This window comes from Copadichromis virginalis, linkage group LG12 (assembly GCF_057382275.1).
Source record: "Copadichromis virginalis isolate Kocher_CV1m ecotype Utaka linkage group LG12, C_Virginalis_male_GT1.1, whole genome shotgun sequence".
NCBI classification, from domain to species: Eukaryota; Metazoa; Chordata; class Actinopteri; order Cichliformes; family Cichlidae; genus Copadichromis; species Copadichromis virginalis.
The window spans coordinates 20,502,419-20,520,114 of NC_140629.1; the positions used below are offsets into that span (position 1 = coordinate 20,502,419).

At 39.5% G+C, this 17,696-nt stretch overlaps 2 protein-coding genes across 5 annotated transcripts; one reads left to right on the plus strand and one right to left on the minus strand.

Annotated features, from left to right (window-relative positions):
* Positions 1-1,656: 1,656 nt before the first annotated feature.
* Positions 1,657-11,432, plus strand: poc5 (POC5 centriolar protein homolog (Chlamydomonas)). 4 transcript variants are annotated; one of them, XM_085475221.1, is made up of 13 exons: positions 1,657-1,792; positions 2,375-2,458; positions 2,966-3,107; positions 3,844-3,954; positions 4,085-4,284; positions 5,104-5,280; positions 5,745-5,849; positions 6,244-6,423; positions 8,099-8,282; positions 9,420-9,553; positions 9,876-9,977; positions 10,116-10,286; positions 10,990-11,432. In XM_085475221.1, the coding sequence occupies exons 2-13, from the start codon at positions 2,375-2,377 to the stop codon at positions 11,122-11,124; spliced, it is 1,725 nt and encodes a 574-aa protein (XP_085331347.1). In that variant the 5' UTR covers positions 1,657-1,792; the 3' UTR covers positions 11,125-11,432. The 4 variants fall into 4 exon arrangements, with proteins under 4 accessions (XP_085331347.1, XP_085331349.1, XP_085331351.1 ...); XM_085475223.1 differs by having other exon boundaries at positions 1,657-1,733; XM_085475225.1 differs by lacking the exon at positions 10,990-11,432 and adding an exon at positions 10,498-10,650.
* Positions 11,252-17,657, minus strand: ankdd1b (ankyrin repeat and death domain containing 1B). Its single transcript, XM_085475226.1, has 15 exons — positions 16,911-17,657; positions 16,472-16,572; positions 16,271-16,369; positions 16,067-16,165; positions 14,749-14,853; positions 14,558-14,659; positions 14,288-14,386; positions 13,719-13,817; positions 13,274-13,372; positions 13,101-13,199; positions 12,898-12,996; positions 12,610-12,705; positions 12,031-12,232; positions 11,647-11,778; positions 11,252-11,552 (listed from the first exon to the last, which is right to left on the minus strand). Exons 1-15 carry the CDS (start codon positions 17,083-17,085, stop codon positions 11,497-11,499), a joined length of 1,662 nt encoding a protein of 553 aa, XP_085331352.1. The 5' UTR covers positions 17,086-17,657; the 3' UTR covers positions 11,252-11,496.
* Between the last annotated feature and the right edge of the window lie 39 nt (positions 17,658-17,696).

A 17,696-nucleotide genomic window follows, 5' to 3' on the forward strand; every position in this document is an offset into this window, starting at 1 on the left:
TAAGTTGCCTAGATTTTAACTGCTGCTCTGTGTTAGTTAGATTAATTTAGATGTCAGACCTACACTTAACTTTATTTAATCTTATGCAAGATACAATTTACGGGCATTCAAGGCAAAGAAATCGTGTAGCAGACAAGAAGAGCCTGGGCAGTATTAAACACATCTACAGTTATCTGCCATGTGTTGTATTGTGCATTGCAAAAAGATGGCACAAGGGTCTAAAACTCCTTGATTTTTTTTTCTTTCTTTCTTTTTATTTTGCTTTTTCTATGCAAATCCTGTCATTTTCTAGTCTTAGCCAGTCCTTGTCATTTTAACCTTCCTACAGAGAAAGACAAGTGCAGAAAATTAGGAATATACCACAGCATGACAGAAAACCAGAGAAGCAAAGCAACACCATGCTGGAATGACAAAAAAAAAAAATCACCTCGAAAGAGAAACTGCGATGAACGCATCACTGAAACCTTTCAAAACATGTGAATCATCTGCTCCGAAATGGAAATAAGTAATCTGTGGGGAGTTACAGCTTCCTGTCATTCAACAGGAAACCTCCACTCCCCGCCGAGCAGCTAGGATTATCCTCTGCGCCTCACAGTTCTGGTTCAAATTCACAGCCTGTGTCAGCTGTCAAGACATGTAATAAAATGTGTGTGTCTGTGTGTGCTGAGGGTTGCCTGTGCCAGGTCTTGCTTCCAGTAAGTACAGTATATTTGATTTGAAAATGTATTACATCCAAAACTGTGCGATTCCTCTAAGTCTGTTGTTTTAGGGGAAGATTACCAAAGTCACTACTTCTTTCTTTTTTTTTTAATGTCAGGCTGCGGGTCTTATAACAATGCTGACTGGACACCTTCGGACAGTGAAGTACTCTGAGCCAGCTGGTGAGGAGGCTCTAGTCCAACAGTGCTGCTTTCAGCTCTGCCATGGCTGAGAGGTACCATATGTCTCCTCTCTCAGGAGTCCGTCCCAGGCTACTATTGCCAAGCCGTTAAGGCCTATCCCACATATGTGCCATAATACTGTTAAGTACTAATAAGTCCTCAAGTGGTTAAGGCACTGCTGCAATTCAGATTGTGAACCCTTGTCTGTATCTGCATTTGGGCTTATGAACAATAGAGAAATGACCACAGGGAGGTTCACTGGGTGGTGGTATTCCCCAATGACCTACACCTTCCTAAGACAGGTGAGTTTGCTTCCTCATGAAAATGAACTTAATCAGATAATCTCAGCTAACATCAGACTGCATTTGAAACACAATATGGAAACCATGTTGCTCTTTAAATGAGCCAATCATTTTTGTAACTTTAGCAAAGTGAGCAAACCCGAAACTTTCTAGGGGCAATTAAAGTAGGTCTTTCAAGTATTAATTTTCAACCTGTTATAAAAGAAGAGGTCCTATTTGCCTCTATCACCATGATTCCTTTAGTTTAAAACCCTGATACTTACGGCACTGTGACACTGGAGGCTAAAATAAGTGTGAAGTAAATAAAAAATATTTTCCAAAATCACAGTAAAAGGTTTTGCACACCTTTCATATTTAAAACGCAAGACAAGTAGCTTCGTTCCGCTTATCGTTGCCATAGGAATAGTTTAACCAATCAGAGGCGACATAGTAGGGCCAGTTAAAAAGAGTAGCCAATCAGAGAGTCTGTTGTTTAAGAGCCAGGCTGTTTGAAACGGCAAAGCAAGCCCAAGCACCTTTCAACTGACGACTTGTGAAACGGGCAAGCGTGGTACTTTTTATGGTTATATAAAATAGTTAAGTTTCCGAAAAGCGGCGCTACTTACAGAGGTAGATATACTCACTTCAAGTAGTTTAGTTTTTTTTTTTTATGAGCAGCTGTATTTCTGTCTCCACTTGTCCATTTCTGTTTTAGCTTTAGCTCTGATTTATTTAGCTAACGATGTTTGTTTAACTCGATCAATTAATGCGCCTGTAAATGAGTAAAATATAGAAAAATGTAAAGTTTTTTAAGCGTACAGATAAGCATATTCGTGGATTTCTTTGTGCATGAGGAAGTTTTCTGTTTACTCTGTGTGTACCTTCATTAGTTTGTAATGTAGAAACTAGCGTTTGGGCTAAAGAAACTTAAACAGAAGGCTTCAGCTGTAGCTTGAAATAAGTATTAAAGTTTCTTTTATAAATCAAACGCATCCGAATATGTTTTATGTCCATGTACGGTTTGCAAAACAAACAAAAGAGTACCAACGACTATCAATAGCTGCCAAAGATAACGGTGGTGGCCATAGCTGAAATTAAAATAAATACTATATAGTAACATACCAAAGTAGGTCCCGTCCGTATGGCCAGTTATTGATAGCTCATGCTGTGTTATTAAACTAGCACTATGACACTGTATATCTCTGTGTTTAGATGTCCTCAGACGAAGAAGAACCAACCAGTCCTGTTCTCCCCAAAGACTCGGACCGGGGCAGCTCCGTGTCCTCTGAGCTTCAGGTGAAAATGTGCTTTTATTTACACTCATAATTCTATGGAACCATGTTTCCACCACTGGAAAACTATTATTTATTAAAAGGAAATACTCATCTATTTTGTTTTTGTATTAAATGGTAAAAGGACAGATTGTCTAGAAGCTGCTCTGAAAAGGTTTGGATATTAAATTCAACATTTTACACGATTGGTGATTCAGATTGCTGTTGTCTGAGTCCAACCATTTGAATTAGTCTGCCAACCAAAATCGTGTGTGATATCAGCTTGCTTGAACTAGAACCTTGTGTGAAAGTAGTTTTGCTGTGTTGCAAGTCCAAATGGACTCTGTTAGGTTGAGCAAAGCTTTACATAACATGGTCTTAGCATAACTAGGTGTCAAAATAGAAGAGTCACACTAAAATGTTGTAACCAAAATAAACTGACTTGAAACAATACACAGAAAAATACAAACTGTAATATGCTTCAATTGATATTTGACCACCTTGTTCTTTGTTATTGTTTATCAATTAACAGGATGAGTATGAGGAGCTCCTCCGTTATGCTGTTATCACCCCTAAATTTGACGCGCTTGGCGTTCAGTTGAAGCAGCAGAGCACCTCGCATCTGTCTGCAGCGGGTGGAAATAAAGATGGCACAAAGTTTCAACGTGTACCAGGTATGGTGGCTTCCTCCTGTATGAAGAACACTTTCATACACATGTCTGTGTAGGTTCACAGTCATCTAGGTCATCTTAGTCTAGAGAGCTTAGAAAAAGAGGCAACAAAACAAAACAGACACACAGTTCACCGGGATTGGCTGACTGAAACTGAATATGAGCCCTTCCAGACACTGTCTGCATCAAATGATCGTCTGTCAGAAAGGATTTGGCATCAAAATATGGAGAAAATGTGTGTGTGTATTCATCAGCTTTATATTTTCATCTTTTAAACCAGTGTAAAAGGCTAGATATCAGTCTGTCACATTGTACCCCCTATCTCTTTCCCCTGCAATACCCACATCTTAAACACTCCATCAGTTTCCTCCCCTGTTGTGACTCTCATCTGAGGTTTAGTGCTTTAACTGTCACGGAGTAGTGCACGAGGATGTAGAAAGCAGAGGGGCCAATTGGTAATGATCTCCTGGCACTCTGCCCGTACTGCTCTTTAGAGTGCAGGCTTTCTCTTCTCCCTCCCTGCAGAATTTAATTAAGATATTGACATAAATGCTTTCTTGGACAAGGAGCCACACTCATCTTATTTACCACTCTCACCTTCACATTTTCTGCTCTTAAGCTGTTTTTTGTTTTCTGACTTTTTTGGATTACATTTTTTAAATCAATCATTTTAATCTATCTTTAGCCACATTTATCTATTCCTCTACCTGCTCACTGTAACTCCTGTATCTTCTTTCAGATTCTGCCATTGAAGCTAAGGATGGGCGGCACTCTAGCAGGAGCCTGAGATCGTCACAGGCCTCCCCCTTGATTGTTGGGCCACACTCGACACACTCAAGAGCCTCTCGTGGTAAAATAATTGTAAAATTTCAGAGAAACAAAATACTTATTATGTGTAACTGTCATAATACTGTTTCATATTCTCAGCCATAGTCTGCCTGTCTGTCTGCGGTTGTGCTTTTTTTTTTTTCCCACTCCAGCTGAGAAGATGGCAGGTCATTTGTCTAGCAGGGCGTCACTGCTCTCAGATAATCCCTCAGAGAGGTTACAGGTGGCATCTGAGAGGTCCAGGCCAGATACCCCAGAACCCTTTGAGTTTGTTGTGACAGAGATGTTTATTTCAGAGGAGAACATAAACAAGATGGAGAACATTCTGGACACGTGGAGCAACAACCTGAAGGTTAGTCTGCTTCCACACAGTGTACAACTGTCCTTCACAGCCGCTCGGTTTCTCCTGTGGGCTTTTACATAGCAGCAAACAGCATTGATGCATAGATAGTTTCTGGCATTTTTGATCATAATGATATTTTTCACACTCTTCTTTCTCTGCCATTGTCATTAGAAAGTTATACTATGCCTGTGGTCAGATTAGAGATTATATAGAGGGAATGTGTCTGAGCCTCAGGATGACTTTTTGAAAAGGATGACACCTCGCTGCTCTTCATGGAACCGTTGACCTTTTAACTGTGTTTCCTGGAGACATTATTCTAAAGGAAATGGGTGTCTCCATGTGGGTGTCCATCCTGCCCTTTTCCTCTGATTTTGTACAGCTCATTCATGGAGAGCAGATGACAGCCAATCACCTGCTAAGCTGTGCAAAGCTTAATCTAAGAAAAAAGCAGTACCAGCCAGAAGGAGAAGGAGATGTGGGTTAAATAGTACACTCGTGTGTTGAGGGAGGGGTTTGAAAGTTCTTCTAAACCTGGAACTACACATCAGAACTGTAAAATAATACATCTCTGGTGGAAAACTCTTACACTCTGTGCAGTAGCATAAATCTGGCTTAAGTTTGCTGGACTTCAGATGTCAAGAACTGAGTCCAGCAAAAGAAAACTTAGAGATGAATTCTTCAAGATTTCTGTGTTGTGCAGTTGCATCTGTCTGGCACACCTGTTCATGTAATTTAAAAGCAACTACAGATATTTGTACAGATGCTCATGTTTGCTAAAGTAGAGTAATGAACACATTGTGACAGCCCAACCCTCTATTCCCTAATTAGTCAAATGTGCTGACGGAGCTACGGAAGTGGAAGTTGGCCTTCGTTGAGCAACACAAGCTGGAGATGATGAAGGAGAGGGAGAGGCATGCAGCCCAGACAGCTGGCCTGAAGTCAGAGCTAGATAGCCTTAAACAGCTATTACAAACCTATGAAACCTCCAACCAAAGGAAAGATGAGGTGACTACACGTCTGTTTATTTGCTTTATCTAGTAAATCATTTAGCTGTTTGTTATCAGGTAATTTGCAGAATAATTTGTCATTTATTTAATCACCTGTTGTTGTTTTTTGTTTGTTTTTTTTTGTTTTTTGTCAACAAAACACGAAAAAACTGTAAAAACACCCATTACAAAATCATGGACTCCAAGCTGACATCAACTAATGTCTCGTGTCTCTAGGAGACTAGAGTGCAAAAATATTATATTTAGTGCAATGAAAGGCAAAAAAAAGACTTTTACATTTAAGGTCCTCATATCAGTGTTTTGTTAGGCCCCTATATACGTCTTTATTAATTAATTTGCACATTATGCCTTGCATGCCTGTGTAAAAACAAACAAAAATTAAAAAAAAATTAAAAATTCAAGAAGCACTCTACTTCCTTCCTTTTTTTTAAACCAATGGGCTTGTTTTGTGGACTCTTTCAGGTTATCGGGAACCTGAGCCAAGTACTGGACAGACAGAAAGAAAAGCTTGAGAAGATGAGGGCCTTCACCCACTGGAGACTCCAGCACATCGAGGCCAAAGAAGAGGTATGGTGTTTAAGAAGATTTCAAAACCTTTTGACATGATATTTTAGAAGTTGCTTGTGACATTAGAAATGCTCATCAAATAGTAAAACCCATCTCTACCTTTAAATTGTCAGAGTAACAGAGATTTTTGCTACGTCCAAACTACTGGTTTACTAAATTTTGTGCTCCCCCCCCCCCTGTTGCTGTTTTTTCAATGTGAACTTTCATACAAGTGTTGGTGATTTACTTAACTCATCGGGTAATGCCATTCCTTAAAAATGACCAATTCATATTTTTGTATAAACCACGACATAAAATTCATGACGAGAACGAATGCAGCTGCACAGGAGTGACTTATAGACGTAATTATTGCCTTGTAAATATTACAAATCACAGCCCTGTGGTTCCCCGCCAGGCTCGTTCTTCTCAGGTGGCACAGCAGCACTACAATTTGCAGCTGAAGAAGAAGGTGTGGTTTGCCTGGCAGTCTCTGATCCAGAAACACTGGAAAGTCAAGGTGGAGAGAGCTTGCCGTTCAAGGGCTGAAGAGGTCTGCTCCCAGATGTCTGTGGAGTATGAGGCTAAGCTAGCAGAGGTCAGTACATGTGGGACAGTGTGTCTAAGATGAGGCTGTAATGCTCACTTTAAACTGAAACTCTCTGCATTTAAGTAAATGAGCATCCCACTTTTGTTAGTATATCATGGTAAATGGACTGGTTTTCAGCTCTGTTTGAGCACTGAGTGCTATCTTACTACAAGCCACATTCACTCTTACAGACACATTCATACAAGCAGTTTTTTCTATGCCTAAACACTTTCGTCCTGACATTCAAACACTTACACGGATGCATCAGGTTCTGCTGAGTAGGGGATTGAACCATCAACTTTCAGATCATTATATAACCCACTCAGTGTTGGGAAGGTTACTTTTAAAATGTATTCCACTACAGATTACAGAATACATGCCCCAAAAGCGTATTTTGTAATGTATTCCGTTACGTTACTCAATGACAGTAACGTATTCTGAATACTTTGGATAACTTAATAATATTATCATGCTTTTTACAACTACATGAATGTACTATTACTGTGTGATTTATTACTGTTACTGAAATACCAATACCAACTAGATTTTTAAATCTTATTATAAAATGAGTAACAGTAGGGTGGACAGTAGGTAAGGCTGCACTTTTTGCAGCGATCTCGTATAGAAAACTATTTTGTGTGTATCTAAAACAGGTCTGTGGCTCCGAACCGTAGTAAAGGGACCTCTGGCTAATATGTCGGGTTCCGTGTCGGCTCGTAGCCGAAAACTAGCTTTACTTTGTTGTCTGAGTCAACGTTTCTAGCGAGAGACAGAGAAAGGCGTTGAAAGGCTGCTCCAGTGGAACTTATTGTTTCGGAGGAAAACACGAACACAGTGTACAGTCGAGTCTTAATAGCTTACTTACAACTGGGCTCGTCAGGCACTCTTTTTGGCTGCAGTGGTTATTATTATATTTGCATGCTTCCAGCTCCCGTTTCGGGTCGGTTGCAACTCGTACTTTTCAACTCTTTTTCTCCCTCCCTCGCGCTCACAGACACATAACGGGTATGGCGGTCCATTCTCCCTGCAGCACGGACTACACTGCCCATGAGGCTACATTCTTTAGGGCGATGACTGTAACACTCTGCCTATTGCCTTCATATTAAATCATTTTTGTGAATAATTTTAAAAAATATTTCTTCACCTCATTATGCGGGCCACAAGTAGAGGTGACATGGGCCACGAGATTGAGACACAGGCATTGGAGCCTCTTAATGCGTGTTTTGTTTGGGTTTCCACCAGCGTGGAATTACCAAAAATAGAGAGCATAGCCTAACATATGAAACAAGAAAAGACCGCCGTGTAATCCATTTATTTCAATATCACCTTTTTAAACGGTAACTGTAATGGATTACAGTTACTCATGTTTTGTATTTTAAATACATAACGCTGGTGCATGTATTCCGTTACTCCCCAACACTGAACCCACTCTACCACCTTAATTACTGTGAATTACTTCTGTGTGCTCTCCAAATCACTGTAGAGCCCGTGCCGATGGTGAAACCAAAAATACATCCTACATAGGGCTTCATGTTTTCGTGTTTTTATTAGGCTGTAACATAATAAATCAGGGTTTTTTTGGGGTTTTTTAATGCACATCTTGTGTTTTTCTTCTTTTTAAAAAATAATTATATAGAAAGATAATTCGACAATTCTTTCTATCCTTTGCTACCTGTGTGCACAGCACTGTGAGGCTATAGAGCGGGCACAGGCGGAGATTCAGAGACTACGATTAGAGCGAGAGCGATATGAAGAATCCATGAAGAAAGCCTTCATGAGGGGTGTATGTGCTCTCAACATGGAGGCGCTCAGCATGTTTCACTCTACAGAAGGACGAGCAGAACAACCTCCAGCTCATGATCAGCATGGTTTGTAGTAAATTTGTGGCCTGTGGAGAAAAACATTTATCTTCGTAGAAATGTAGCACACTAAAGCATGTACTGCTAGGATGATATATAGACTGATGCTCTATACAATGTACCGTGGTTGCATCGTGGGCCTTGCCTCTGCGGTGTATTGATTTAGCGCAGTTTTGGAGATTGAAACAAAAAGACAAGATGGAAACAGCATTTTTCCAATAGAGTGCAGCCATGTGCTATTGACGTTTGTTAAGATTTATGATTGAGAGCAGGGAATGGGGTCTTTGCACTTTACTTGAAAGCCTCATTTAATGAAGTTAAATCTGTGAATATGCTCAGCACTGCGCAAAAGGTACTTTGCACAGGTTGGCAAGCTTAATGTGGCAATGAAAAATTGGTTGATAAAATTTAAAACCCTTTTGAACCATGTTAAGAATCATGTAATGAATGAATGAATGAATGTTAGTTAGTTGTATGTAAATGCTGGGAAGATTGGATTAAGAGCTTTGGACTATTACCTGACACTTCAGTAGAAAACCTTAAACTCGGACCAGCGGTGTTTAAAATACTAGCATCATATGATTATCACCAAGATGTCCCACTGGCATGAGTTGGGAAAAATATCTCATCATTATATTTACACCACCTGTCGTCAGATTTGTTGTCTGAATCTGTTTTTGTTTTTTGTTGATACCATGGCTGCTGGACTTGGATCTTACTATCTTTAGCATGTAGAAATGAAGCCTAGCATGGGCATCTGCTTTCAGGTTTAATGAGTCTTCCAAACTGAAATGTATGTTAATACGATGCTGTCAGCCAGGGCGGTTAATTGATTACCCTTTCCTGTTGCTTTAAAAATGAGCACTTTTTTTTTCCCTTTGGATTTTTTTTTTAAACTGCACATATTTATATATTTTATACTTTATAGGACTTTTGCAGAAGTTATGAATCCCCAGCTCCTGCTACACCTGTGGTTTAAAATGGGTACTTTATGTGTCATCTGACAAGCAAGAGATCATTGAAATATTCCAATTCAAATACAAACTCAGGATTTCCAGTTTAAAGGGGGATTTTTGTGTAACTACAATAAAAATGAGTTATTACTGAGTCCTAATGACTCAATGAAGGTTTCTTTTTGTGTCGTAGTTCCTCTGCCTCGTGAGGATGAGCGTGGCTCCTCTGCCATGGCTCAGCTCCAGCCATATGCCACCTCTTCCACACAGTTCAGTCCAGTCCATTTTGACCACCCAGGCCCGTCGCACAGTGAAGCAGATGATGTGGCAAGTCACTGTTAATTTATAATGAAAACACACCATAGTACAGTGTCTTTCCAAATCACTCGTGGTTCTTGAAATTTATTTATTGAATGTTAAGCATGTCCTTTCACGTGGATCATTTTGTTCTTTTGATTATTTATTACTTTATGTCGCAGACAATTCTGGCTTCACATATAAATCATGTGATTGCCCTAAAAAAGAAAAATTTGTAGAGCAGTCTTGAATTTCCTTTGTTATACTTTTTGTTTAAATTAGATGCACTATGACTAACTTCCTCTAAATCCCAAATCCTGATCCTGTGTTCACTTGTTGCCTTTATTTGTAGATGGGCTCTGGTGCCCCCATGTCCCAAGAAGAAGCACTCCCTCCCACTACAGTGGTGCACAGCTCACTCCCTCTTGGGGGAATTGCAAGTTCCCACAAAAAGGTTAGTGTCAGACATATAGAGACAAACTACCAACAGCAGCTGAATCTATGTCCTGCTTTGTTGTCTGTACTGTGCCATCTAAAGCTCTTCATCAAAAATCACATTTGTATATAACACTAAAAATATTGCTTGTTTTAGGTAGGTACTCGTGTCGTCACAGCAAGTCAACAAAAATCCTCAAAGACTGTAACGGCTCGTGTCACTGCGCGCCATGAGATCAGTAAGGTGGGACGTAGCAGCCTGCAGGTGATGGGAGTGGCTCCACCCATGAGCTCTGTGGTAGTCGAACGGCATCATCCTGTTACGCAGGTATGTGATGTGATGCATCGATACTGTTCCTTTATGAGTCTTGCAGTCATATACTTATGAATCTTTGCACAGTTTTAGCTTCAAGGTCATGTTGTTGCGTATCTCGGACCACATCTAGCACAGCTCTTGCTTTTAGACTGCTCCCTCTAGGGTTTTCAAGTGACTTTGCACTTAAACCCTACACTTAAATTTGTATTATTTTTCACATCAGCTGGTTTCTCCAGGACCTTATAGTTGATGTCTGCATTGATAATCTGACTCTCGAGGACTCACCAGAGCACCAAAGTTTTATACTGGAAACTGCAGTTTGGTCTTTGGGTTTTACCCAAACTCTTATCACCAATAAAAATTCTGTCACCTTGAAACAAAAGTTGATGTTTTGGGTGTTTTTTTTTTTTGGTCAGTGGGGAAATCTCAGTTCCCAGTGCAAATGGTGATAATCGGACTGATCTTAAAAAAAATAAAATCAGGTATGCTGGAAGCAGTCCAGGGGTGCATGAGAAGATGCCTACATCATAGGAATTAAAACAACAGACTTTAATATTTTTGTGCTGTTTGATTTTTGTTTTTCTATAAGCAAAATCACTTAACTTTATAAAGGTACCCTTTATTTTTCACGTTGTTCAAATGCAACTTTGTTTATGTAAATTAGAAAAGCAATTTAAACTTTTTTTTTGTTTGTTTGTTTTTTGCTTTCTTTTAGCTCACCATTGGGCAAGCCACAGCTGCTAAATTTCCAAGCTCCTCCCAAAAGGGCCACATGTCCACTGCAGGCAGAGCCTCCTCCAGAACGCACAGCAGCACCTGTCACACACACTCCATCAAAGTAGTTGACTGATGACACGCACATATGTCAAAGATCTTCCTTAAGACCAGCTATGCAAAAATCCAAATTGATGGAATTTTCTGTCTTGATATGAAGGATATATATATATATATATAAATTATTACAGATGGAAAAAAAGTTCAGAGAATTCCAAAATGAACATTTATTACTTTGCTTTAAATTGTGCACAGATAACTGTGTACTGAAGTGTACTGCAAGGCGACCATCCAACAGCACATGTTGTTTACTTGACGAAACCAAAGCTATATGCTAATTGTGTGACGCACAACGTTATTTTTTAAATAAATTATTTCACTGCAGTAGTCCTGTAGAGATGCTTCGTTGACAGTGATGCGAACATTGTAAATACTGCAGTGTTCCTCTTCATGAAATGGTACATCTTTTACTGCTGACTTGCTCTGCCTCCAGTCGAATCTTATCTGAAAGACGAACATTTGATGAAGTAAAACTTTGGAACAGGCGGTGCAGAAGACATAAATTTCTGTTTATCGCATACTTGTTAACAGAGTGTACCTGCAGCTTTCGTGTTCCCAGTGCAGATGAGGCCCTGGTAGAGGTCTTTAGCAGGGGCCTTCAGAGCCAGCTCCTCCCCATGAAGCCAGATCAGCAGCATTCTGTTCCCATGCTCTTGATAGCTGTGCTGACCTGCAGGTAAACGCACAACCCTTTAAGTTCAGAAAAAAGGTCAACCTGCAAAAAAATACCCTAAAGATACCAAATTACAACTTGGAAAATAAGCTGTAAAAATTTCAATGTCATACTGGGATATTCATTTTTTTACCTAAGATTTCAGGGTATTTAATTAATGTGTTTGACTCAAGAAGGTTAAGTTAGATTTTCAGAGGGTTGCCAAATGCACAGCAGAAACCTGCCCTGTCAGTGTGTGAGTTATGGCACCTGTCCACTGCTCCTCGATGGCAGACACTTGGTCCTGAGTAAAGTCCCAGTGTGTTGCCAGTCTTTTCCAGTCTCCTGGTTTCAGCAGCTTGTACGCCAGGCGCCAAGCCATCGAATACAGCTCCTTGTTCTCACTGCGGCGGTCAAATTTGAACGTCAGTGCATGCTCGGTGCGAACAATCTCATTAAGCTCAGGGTTAGCCTGAAAGGGCAATTAAATCATGTCAGCAGGCTGATAAAGGCCACACTCTCCAGACAACAGAGGGGCACAGGAAGAAAATTTTGGCAAGACACTAACACGTATGATTAGCAATATAAATGTCAGAGTGAAACATTTTGAAAATCAATAATGGAGGAGAATAAGGCATATTCTTAATTAAACTGATGATAAATCGTATGTCGAATGTTTCTGGGCTCCGAATCACTTTTACAGTGAATGCTTTAATAGAATTAGAGGGGATTCAGCTAATCGAGGATGTGACACTGAATCATTCATGGTGAAAGTAATTATTGATTTCAAAGCATCGCGAATGGATTATGCTCGTGAAAGTTACAAGTATCATTTGATTATCCCCTCACCTTTTTCTGGTCATAGTATCGTTCTGCTTTGATGATCATGTCCACAATGTTTACCTCATCTGCTCTGGCTGCAACACCCAGAGCAGTCTTACCCTGCTACTCCGAATCCAGCATGTACAGTGAAAAACAAATTCAATTAGAACCGCAAGAGATTGCATTTAGTTTGATTTTTCTTGTATTTTCAATGTATCATGCTGCGACAAAGGCTTACATTAATTATCATTTTTTTGCTGTTTGGATAGCATTAGTATACAGTTTAATTTTATTAATATGACAAATGCATCTTACCCGGTCCTTGACTGTTATATCAGGCCCAGCTTTAAGAAGCATTTCCACAACCTCAGCTTTGGCAGTCTCAGCAGCAATGTGCATAGCTGTCTGGGACCTCTAACAGTCCAAAGCATGACACGACATAACGATACGCAGGAATTAGTTTGTCTACATTATGTTCATGGATGCTTTATTTTACTGTCTTAGGCAGGAGCTTGTACCTTATCTGTGGCATTGATATTGCAGCCAGCCTCCAATAGGTAGTAGATAACAGGGATGTGACTGTTCTTCACTGCCAGGTGGAGAGGTGTCTCTAGATCCTGAGAGCAATAATATTATGCTTCATAAAAGATGGATTACTCTGCCACTGCCTCCTATCTGGTTGTTTACTTACCTGATTTTGAAAGTCCGCCTGGGCATTGTACTGTAAGAGAACTTGAACAAGAGCCGCGCCTCCTTTTTCTGCAACTGTATGGAGAGCGCTGCATTTGGCCTACAAAGAGTACAAAGTGAGTGCAGTTGTACTGTCTAGAAGAATCTTTAAAAACTGATTTTGTTTATAACATATTTTTCAGGATAAACACCATAATGCATGTTATATTAGTAGTACGGTTAAAAGCAGAACAGTAGAAAAGGTATTTAGTCATTTGAATCTACACAGTACCAAAAAACGCCAAGAAAATACACCGGTACACAAACAAAAGTTACCAAAGAAAACACATGATTTTCTGAACTTGCATGTTATGAACATTGATTACTGTAAGTATTTGATGTGTGTATTTTTCTCTTAGCTTGCACTGGTTCAGTAAAACTTGGCCGGGTATACTGCCTGAACGTACCACTGTGAGTATGTTAGGGTCACAACCGGCCTCCAGCAGGACCTGAGCACATTCTTCCTGACCGTGGTCTGCAGCCTGGTACAGAGCAGTCTCACCATCCTGCAGCACAAAACATCCATCAGCAATGATGCAAATGGAAAATTCTTCTAACATAATTAACATTTTAAGTTATTATCATCATTATTATTATTATTATTATTAGTTATAACAAAGTAGAATTTCTTTACACTAAGGGAACGTTGGCTTGGATCATTCAATTAAATGCCAGCAAATAAATTAGTTACTGCAGATCTTTTGGGGGGTAAGGTTTTGTAATTATCTCTTACTTTAATGCATCATTAAGCCACATCAGTACTAATACAAAGGAACACATTTATCATGTTCAGTTTACCTGTTACCTGCCAAAGTTCGATCCAGAAAGCTAAATGTGTCATTATACTAACTGGTAGATGTTTGATTCATCTCAATTGATCCCAAGTGGAGCCAGCATCCAGCAGTGGATTAGCCGCTGAGCTCACACTGTCACAAACCAAACCGTGATAGAGAGGATGTTTGCACTGATTGTCTACCATATTGACTTCATCCCGAGTATCAAAGCTCTGCAGCAGCAGTTGGACGACATCCAAGTGGCCGTTCCTGGCAGCTAAGTGCAGGGGCGTGTCCCCTCTCTGGCAGAAGGGAGGGAGGGAAACAGCTTGCATCAAAGAGTGTTTGACTTTGAGCTTTCTTGCAGGTGTGACACTGAAATGTGCACTCAAGGCACACGTGAGCATAAACAGCCATATAGCCTACTCGGAAATAGATGCAGAAAAATCGCACAAATAAGTCCTCGTGCACACCTTGTTGGGCTTCATGGTGGCCATGTTGTATGGCTCCATGAGCACCTGTAACATCTTAACACACCCGTGCTCTGCTGCCAGTGCAAATGCTCGGTGTCCTGACTGAAACACAAGAAAAGAGGCTCAGGTAATCACATGTAGTGCATGCAAAATGAAATTTGCCACACAATTGTTTTGTGCAAGTTGCATACCAGGTCATCCTTGTCAAGTTCTTTCATCTGCAGGTCATTTACAATGTAGTCTACGATTTCAGTATGGTTGTTGATGGCAGCACAGTGCAAAATATTGAGTCCTTCCTGAAACAAAGAAATAACTTTTTCTGTTAAATCAGGCAGGGCGCTGTTTGAGAATTTACAATGCAAACCAAATTCATCTTGAACCGTATTTGAAAATGGAAAGCCAGAGTGTAAAAGATACAGTATAACGAAAGCAAAAATGGACAAACTAAAACGTGTAGCTTGTGGTTTAATTTCCTTGAAATTTAGCGCACTTGAAAACTTACAAACAGGTGCGCGAGAACAAGAGGGTATATTTAAAATTAAACAAATTATACTTAAATTCGAACGTCGAAATGCTTTATGGTTATAGCATTGTCAGAAATATGTGCCACTAAACATTACATTTTAGTTATTTATAATTTGATGTGAATTTTTCAACTCATATAATTACATATGGATGTGAATTACACAGATTAAGCTTAAATGTATTTGTGAAACTGAATTTCGAAACTTTACAAAATTAAAATTAATCAAAACTTCACACCATATTACTTTTATTACTTTTCGTTTCTCAGAACTAAAATCCAGTTCTCATAACTCAAACTCAGTTTTTGCAATTCAAATTCAGTTTTCTGGGAGAAGCATCAGGGTTTCTGAGGAAGGGCAGCCGACCACAGATTCACACACAAACTCTTCAAGCAGTCGGGGCAATATTAGGATGTTAGGCTACTCAATAATATTGTTTGACATTACCAAGGTTATTATAAACATATTACAAAACTAGATGGGGGGGGCGCTAACTACTGAGTCAACTGCTTTCAAAATTCTTTTGTTGTTTTTATTGTAATACCTGTACTGATTTTCCTGAAACAAATGCAAAATAAACATTTTAGCCAATACAGAACTGGAATGTAACTTTAGACGTTACTATTTAAAATTGCTTAGAGGATACATTTTGTCCTGTCTTTTTAAAATGCTCTGAATTGACCAACTGCTTTCAAATATTTACAGTATAGTTGCACAGTAAACTCAGAAAAAGTATATAGTACTTTAAGGGGTATTACAGGAGATGTTGCAGGCTATATTATTAAGTGTTACTGAAAATTAAAAGTTTAAATAGTATAGATAATAAAATATCTGAATCGCAGTGTGTTGTTTTGAGAGGGTGTTTGTGCAAAATCTAAAAGGAAAACAAAAAACCCCCCAATGGGATTCATTTCTCAGTTTAAGGGTATTTCATCTCTGTTGGTTAGTGAGAAGCAATAGAGGAGAATTCTTCCTTCTACTTCACCTCGTTCTCAGCCTTCTGTTCTGCTCCAGCCTGCACTAATAATTTCAGGATGTCCAAACTGCCAAACCAGGCAGCCAAATGAATGGGTGCTACGCCGTACTGTCAGACACAGAACACAAAATGGTAGTAGCCGACTTGGAGACATTACATAACATATTGTCCTTGGCTCAAATCCTCGCATCTAACATCTTAAAATCCTCCCACCTTGTCCTTTTGGTCCACTTTGACCCTTCGCTGTAACAGCAGCTTAACAGCTTCTTTGTTTGTGCAAGCTACTGCAAAGTGAAGGGCAGTCCTATTTTGCTGAGGAAGACAAAATAATCAACATGTTATCAGTTTAATGAAAGTTTATTCAGTGATTGGGTCTGTTTGGCTAATGCAGATACTTTATCTTTTCAGACGCACCACATTCTTTACGTTGGCATTTAAGCCTTTTCCAAGATCCGTCATGGTCTCCACATCGTTCCTCTTAGCTGCTTCGATAAACTCCTTCTCAGCCTCAAGCACTACATAACACAGTAGACAAGCCTTAATACATGGCTTTTTTCATACATAATTAATTGTGTTAATACATATTAGACAGCAGGATTATATCACAACATAGAGTAAAGTGAACTAAGATGGTGAGATTTTCAACATTACTACCTACACACCCACATAGCAAATACAGTGTTTTTCCTTGGAAGGAAACTGTCACACCTCACTTCAGTGACAAACATTAGAAACTCAAGTGCTCGGTTCTTGAATCTGCTACATTTACTACACTTTCTATGTCTTTTCTGTCATATAAAGCACAAAAAGCTTGTTTATTCTTTTTACGTTTTTTTTTCTCTTGGATACTCACACATCTCTACGTCATCAAAACTGTTGTCCGTCTCTTCGTTTGAATGCTTGTTCAGAGCAAAGTCACTGAATCCCCTCACAGTCTCTGGTCTTATCCACTTTCGAGGGTCCAGATTCTCCTTTTTAGGAGAATGTTTCTCAATCATCCTCTTCAGAGCCATAGCTTTTTTTTCCATTTGGAGGCTCTTACAACAAAGCCACACTTTGTGTATTAAACAGTATAGGTTATATCCTGAAAACAGTCTACCTCAGTTCCAGAGGAAAAAGATCGCACACCCGTAAAGAAAGCCAGTGTTATCCAATTTCAAAGTTCTGATCTTCATAGAGCCAAGAGCGAGGAAGTGTATGGTAGTGTACTCCTTACTTTAGTGCCGCAGGGCTGATCCGTATTTACTTTACTAGCTCACACCCTAGAGATCCCCGGTGATAGTAACAGGTTTATTAAACATGACACATTTCACTTTGACTAGTCAGTGGCACAGCTGTGGCTATATTATGGCTCGAGTAACATGAGGAATTTATACCAATAGTCTAACTTAAATTTCTATTATGTAACGCTGGTTAAAAGATTAACAAAGGAGTTGGAGTTCAGTAGTAGTACATGTTTGTCTAAGGAAACAAACGTACTGTATGTGTAAGGAAGCGGCGAGTCACATTTACACATTTACACAACTTGAAGTGGTACAGTTTCATGGCTGACAGCAAGAACCCGTTTTTTTCCTCACTACTTTGAAGCACTCATTGTTTGGTTACAGTTCAGGCTGTTGGAGAAGTGATTAGTGTTGAG

Bases quoted from the DNA above. Each gene is read 5' to 3' on its own strand.
- poc5 (XM_085475221.1), top strand. From the start codon at position 2,375: ATGTCCTCAGACGAAGAAGAACCAACCAGTCCTGTTCTCCCCAAAGAC. The intron at 4,285-5,103 runs GTTAGTCTGCTT...TTCCCTAATTAG, and splicing joins CGTGGAGCAACAACCTGAAG to TCAAATGTGCTGACGGAGCT. The intron at 5,850-6,243 runs GTATGGTGTTTA...GTTCCCCGCCAG, and splicing joins ACATCGAGGCCAAAGAAGAG to GCTCGTTCTTCTCAGGTGGC.
- ankdd1b (XM_085475226.1), bottom strand. From the start codon at position 17,085: ATGGAAAAAAAAGCTATGGCTCTGAAGAGGATGATTGAGAAACATTCT. The intron at 14,854-16,066 runs GTGAAGTAGAAG...TCTTTGTTTCAG, and splicing joins AACAGAAGGCTGAGAACGAG to GAAGGACTCAATATTTTGCA. The intron at 13,200-13,273 runs GTAAGTAAACAA...TATTGCTCTCAG, and splicing joins AGGCGGACTTTCAAAATCAG to GATCTAGAGACACCTCTCCA.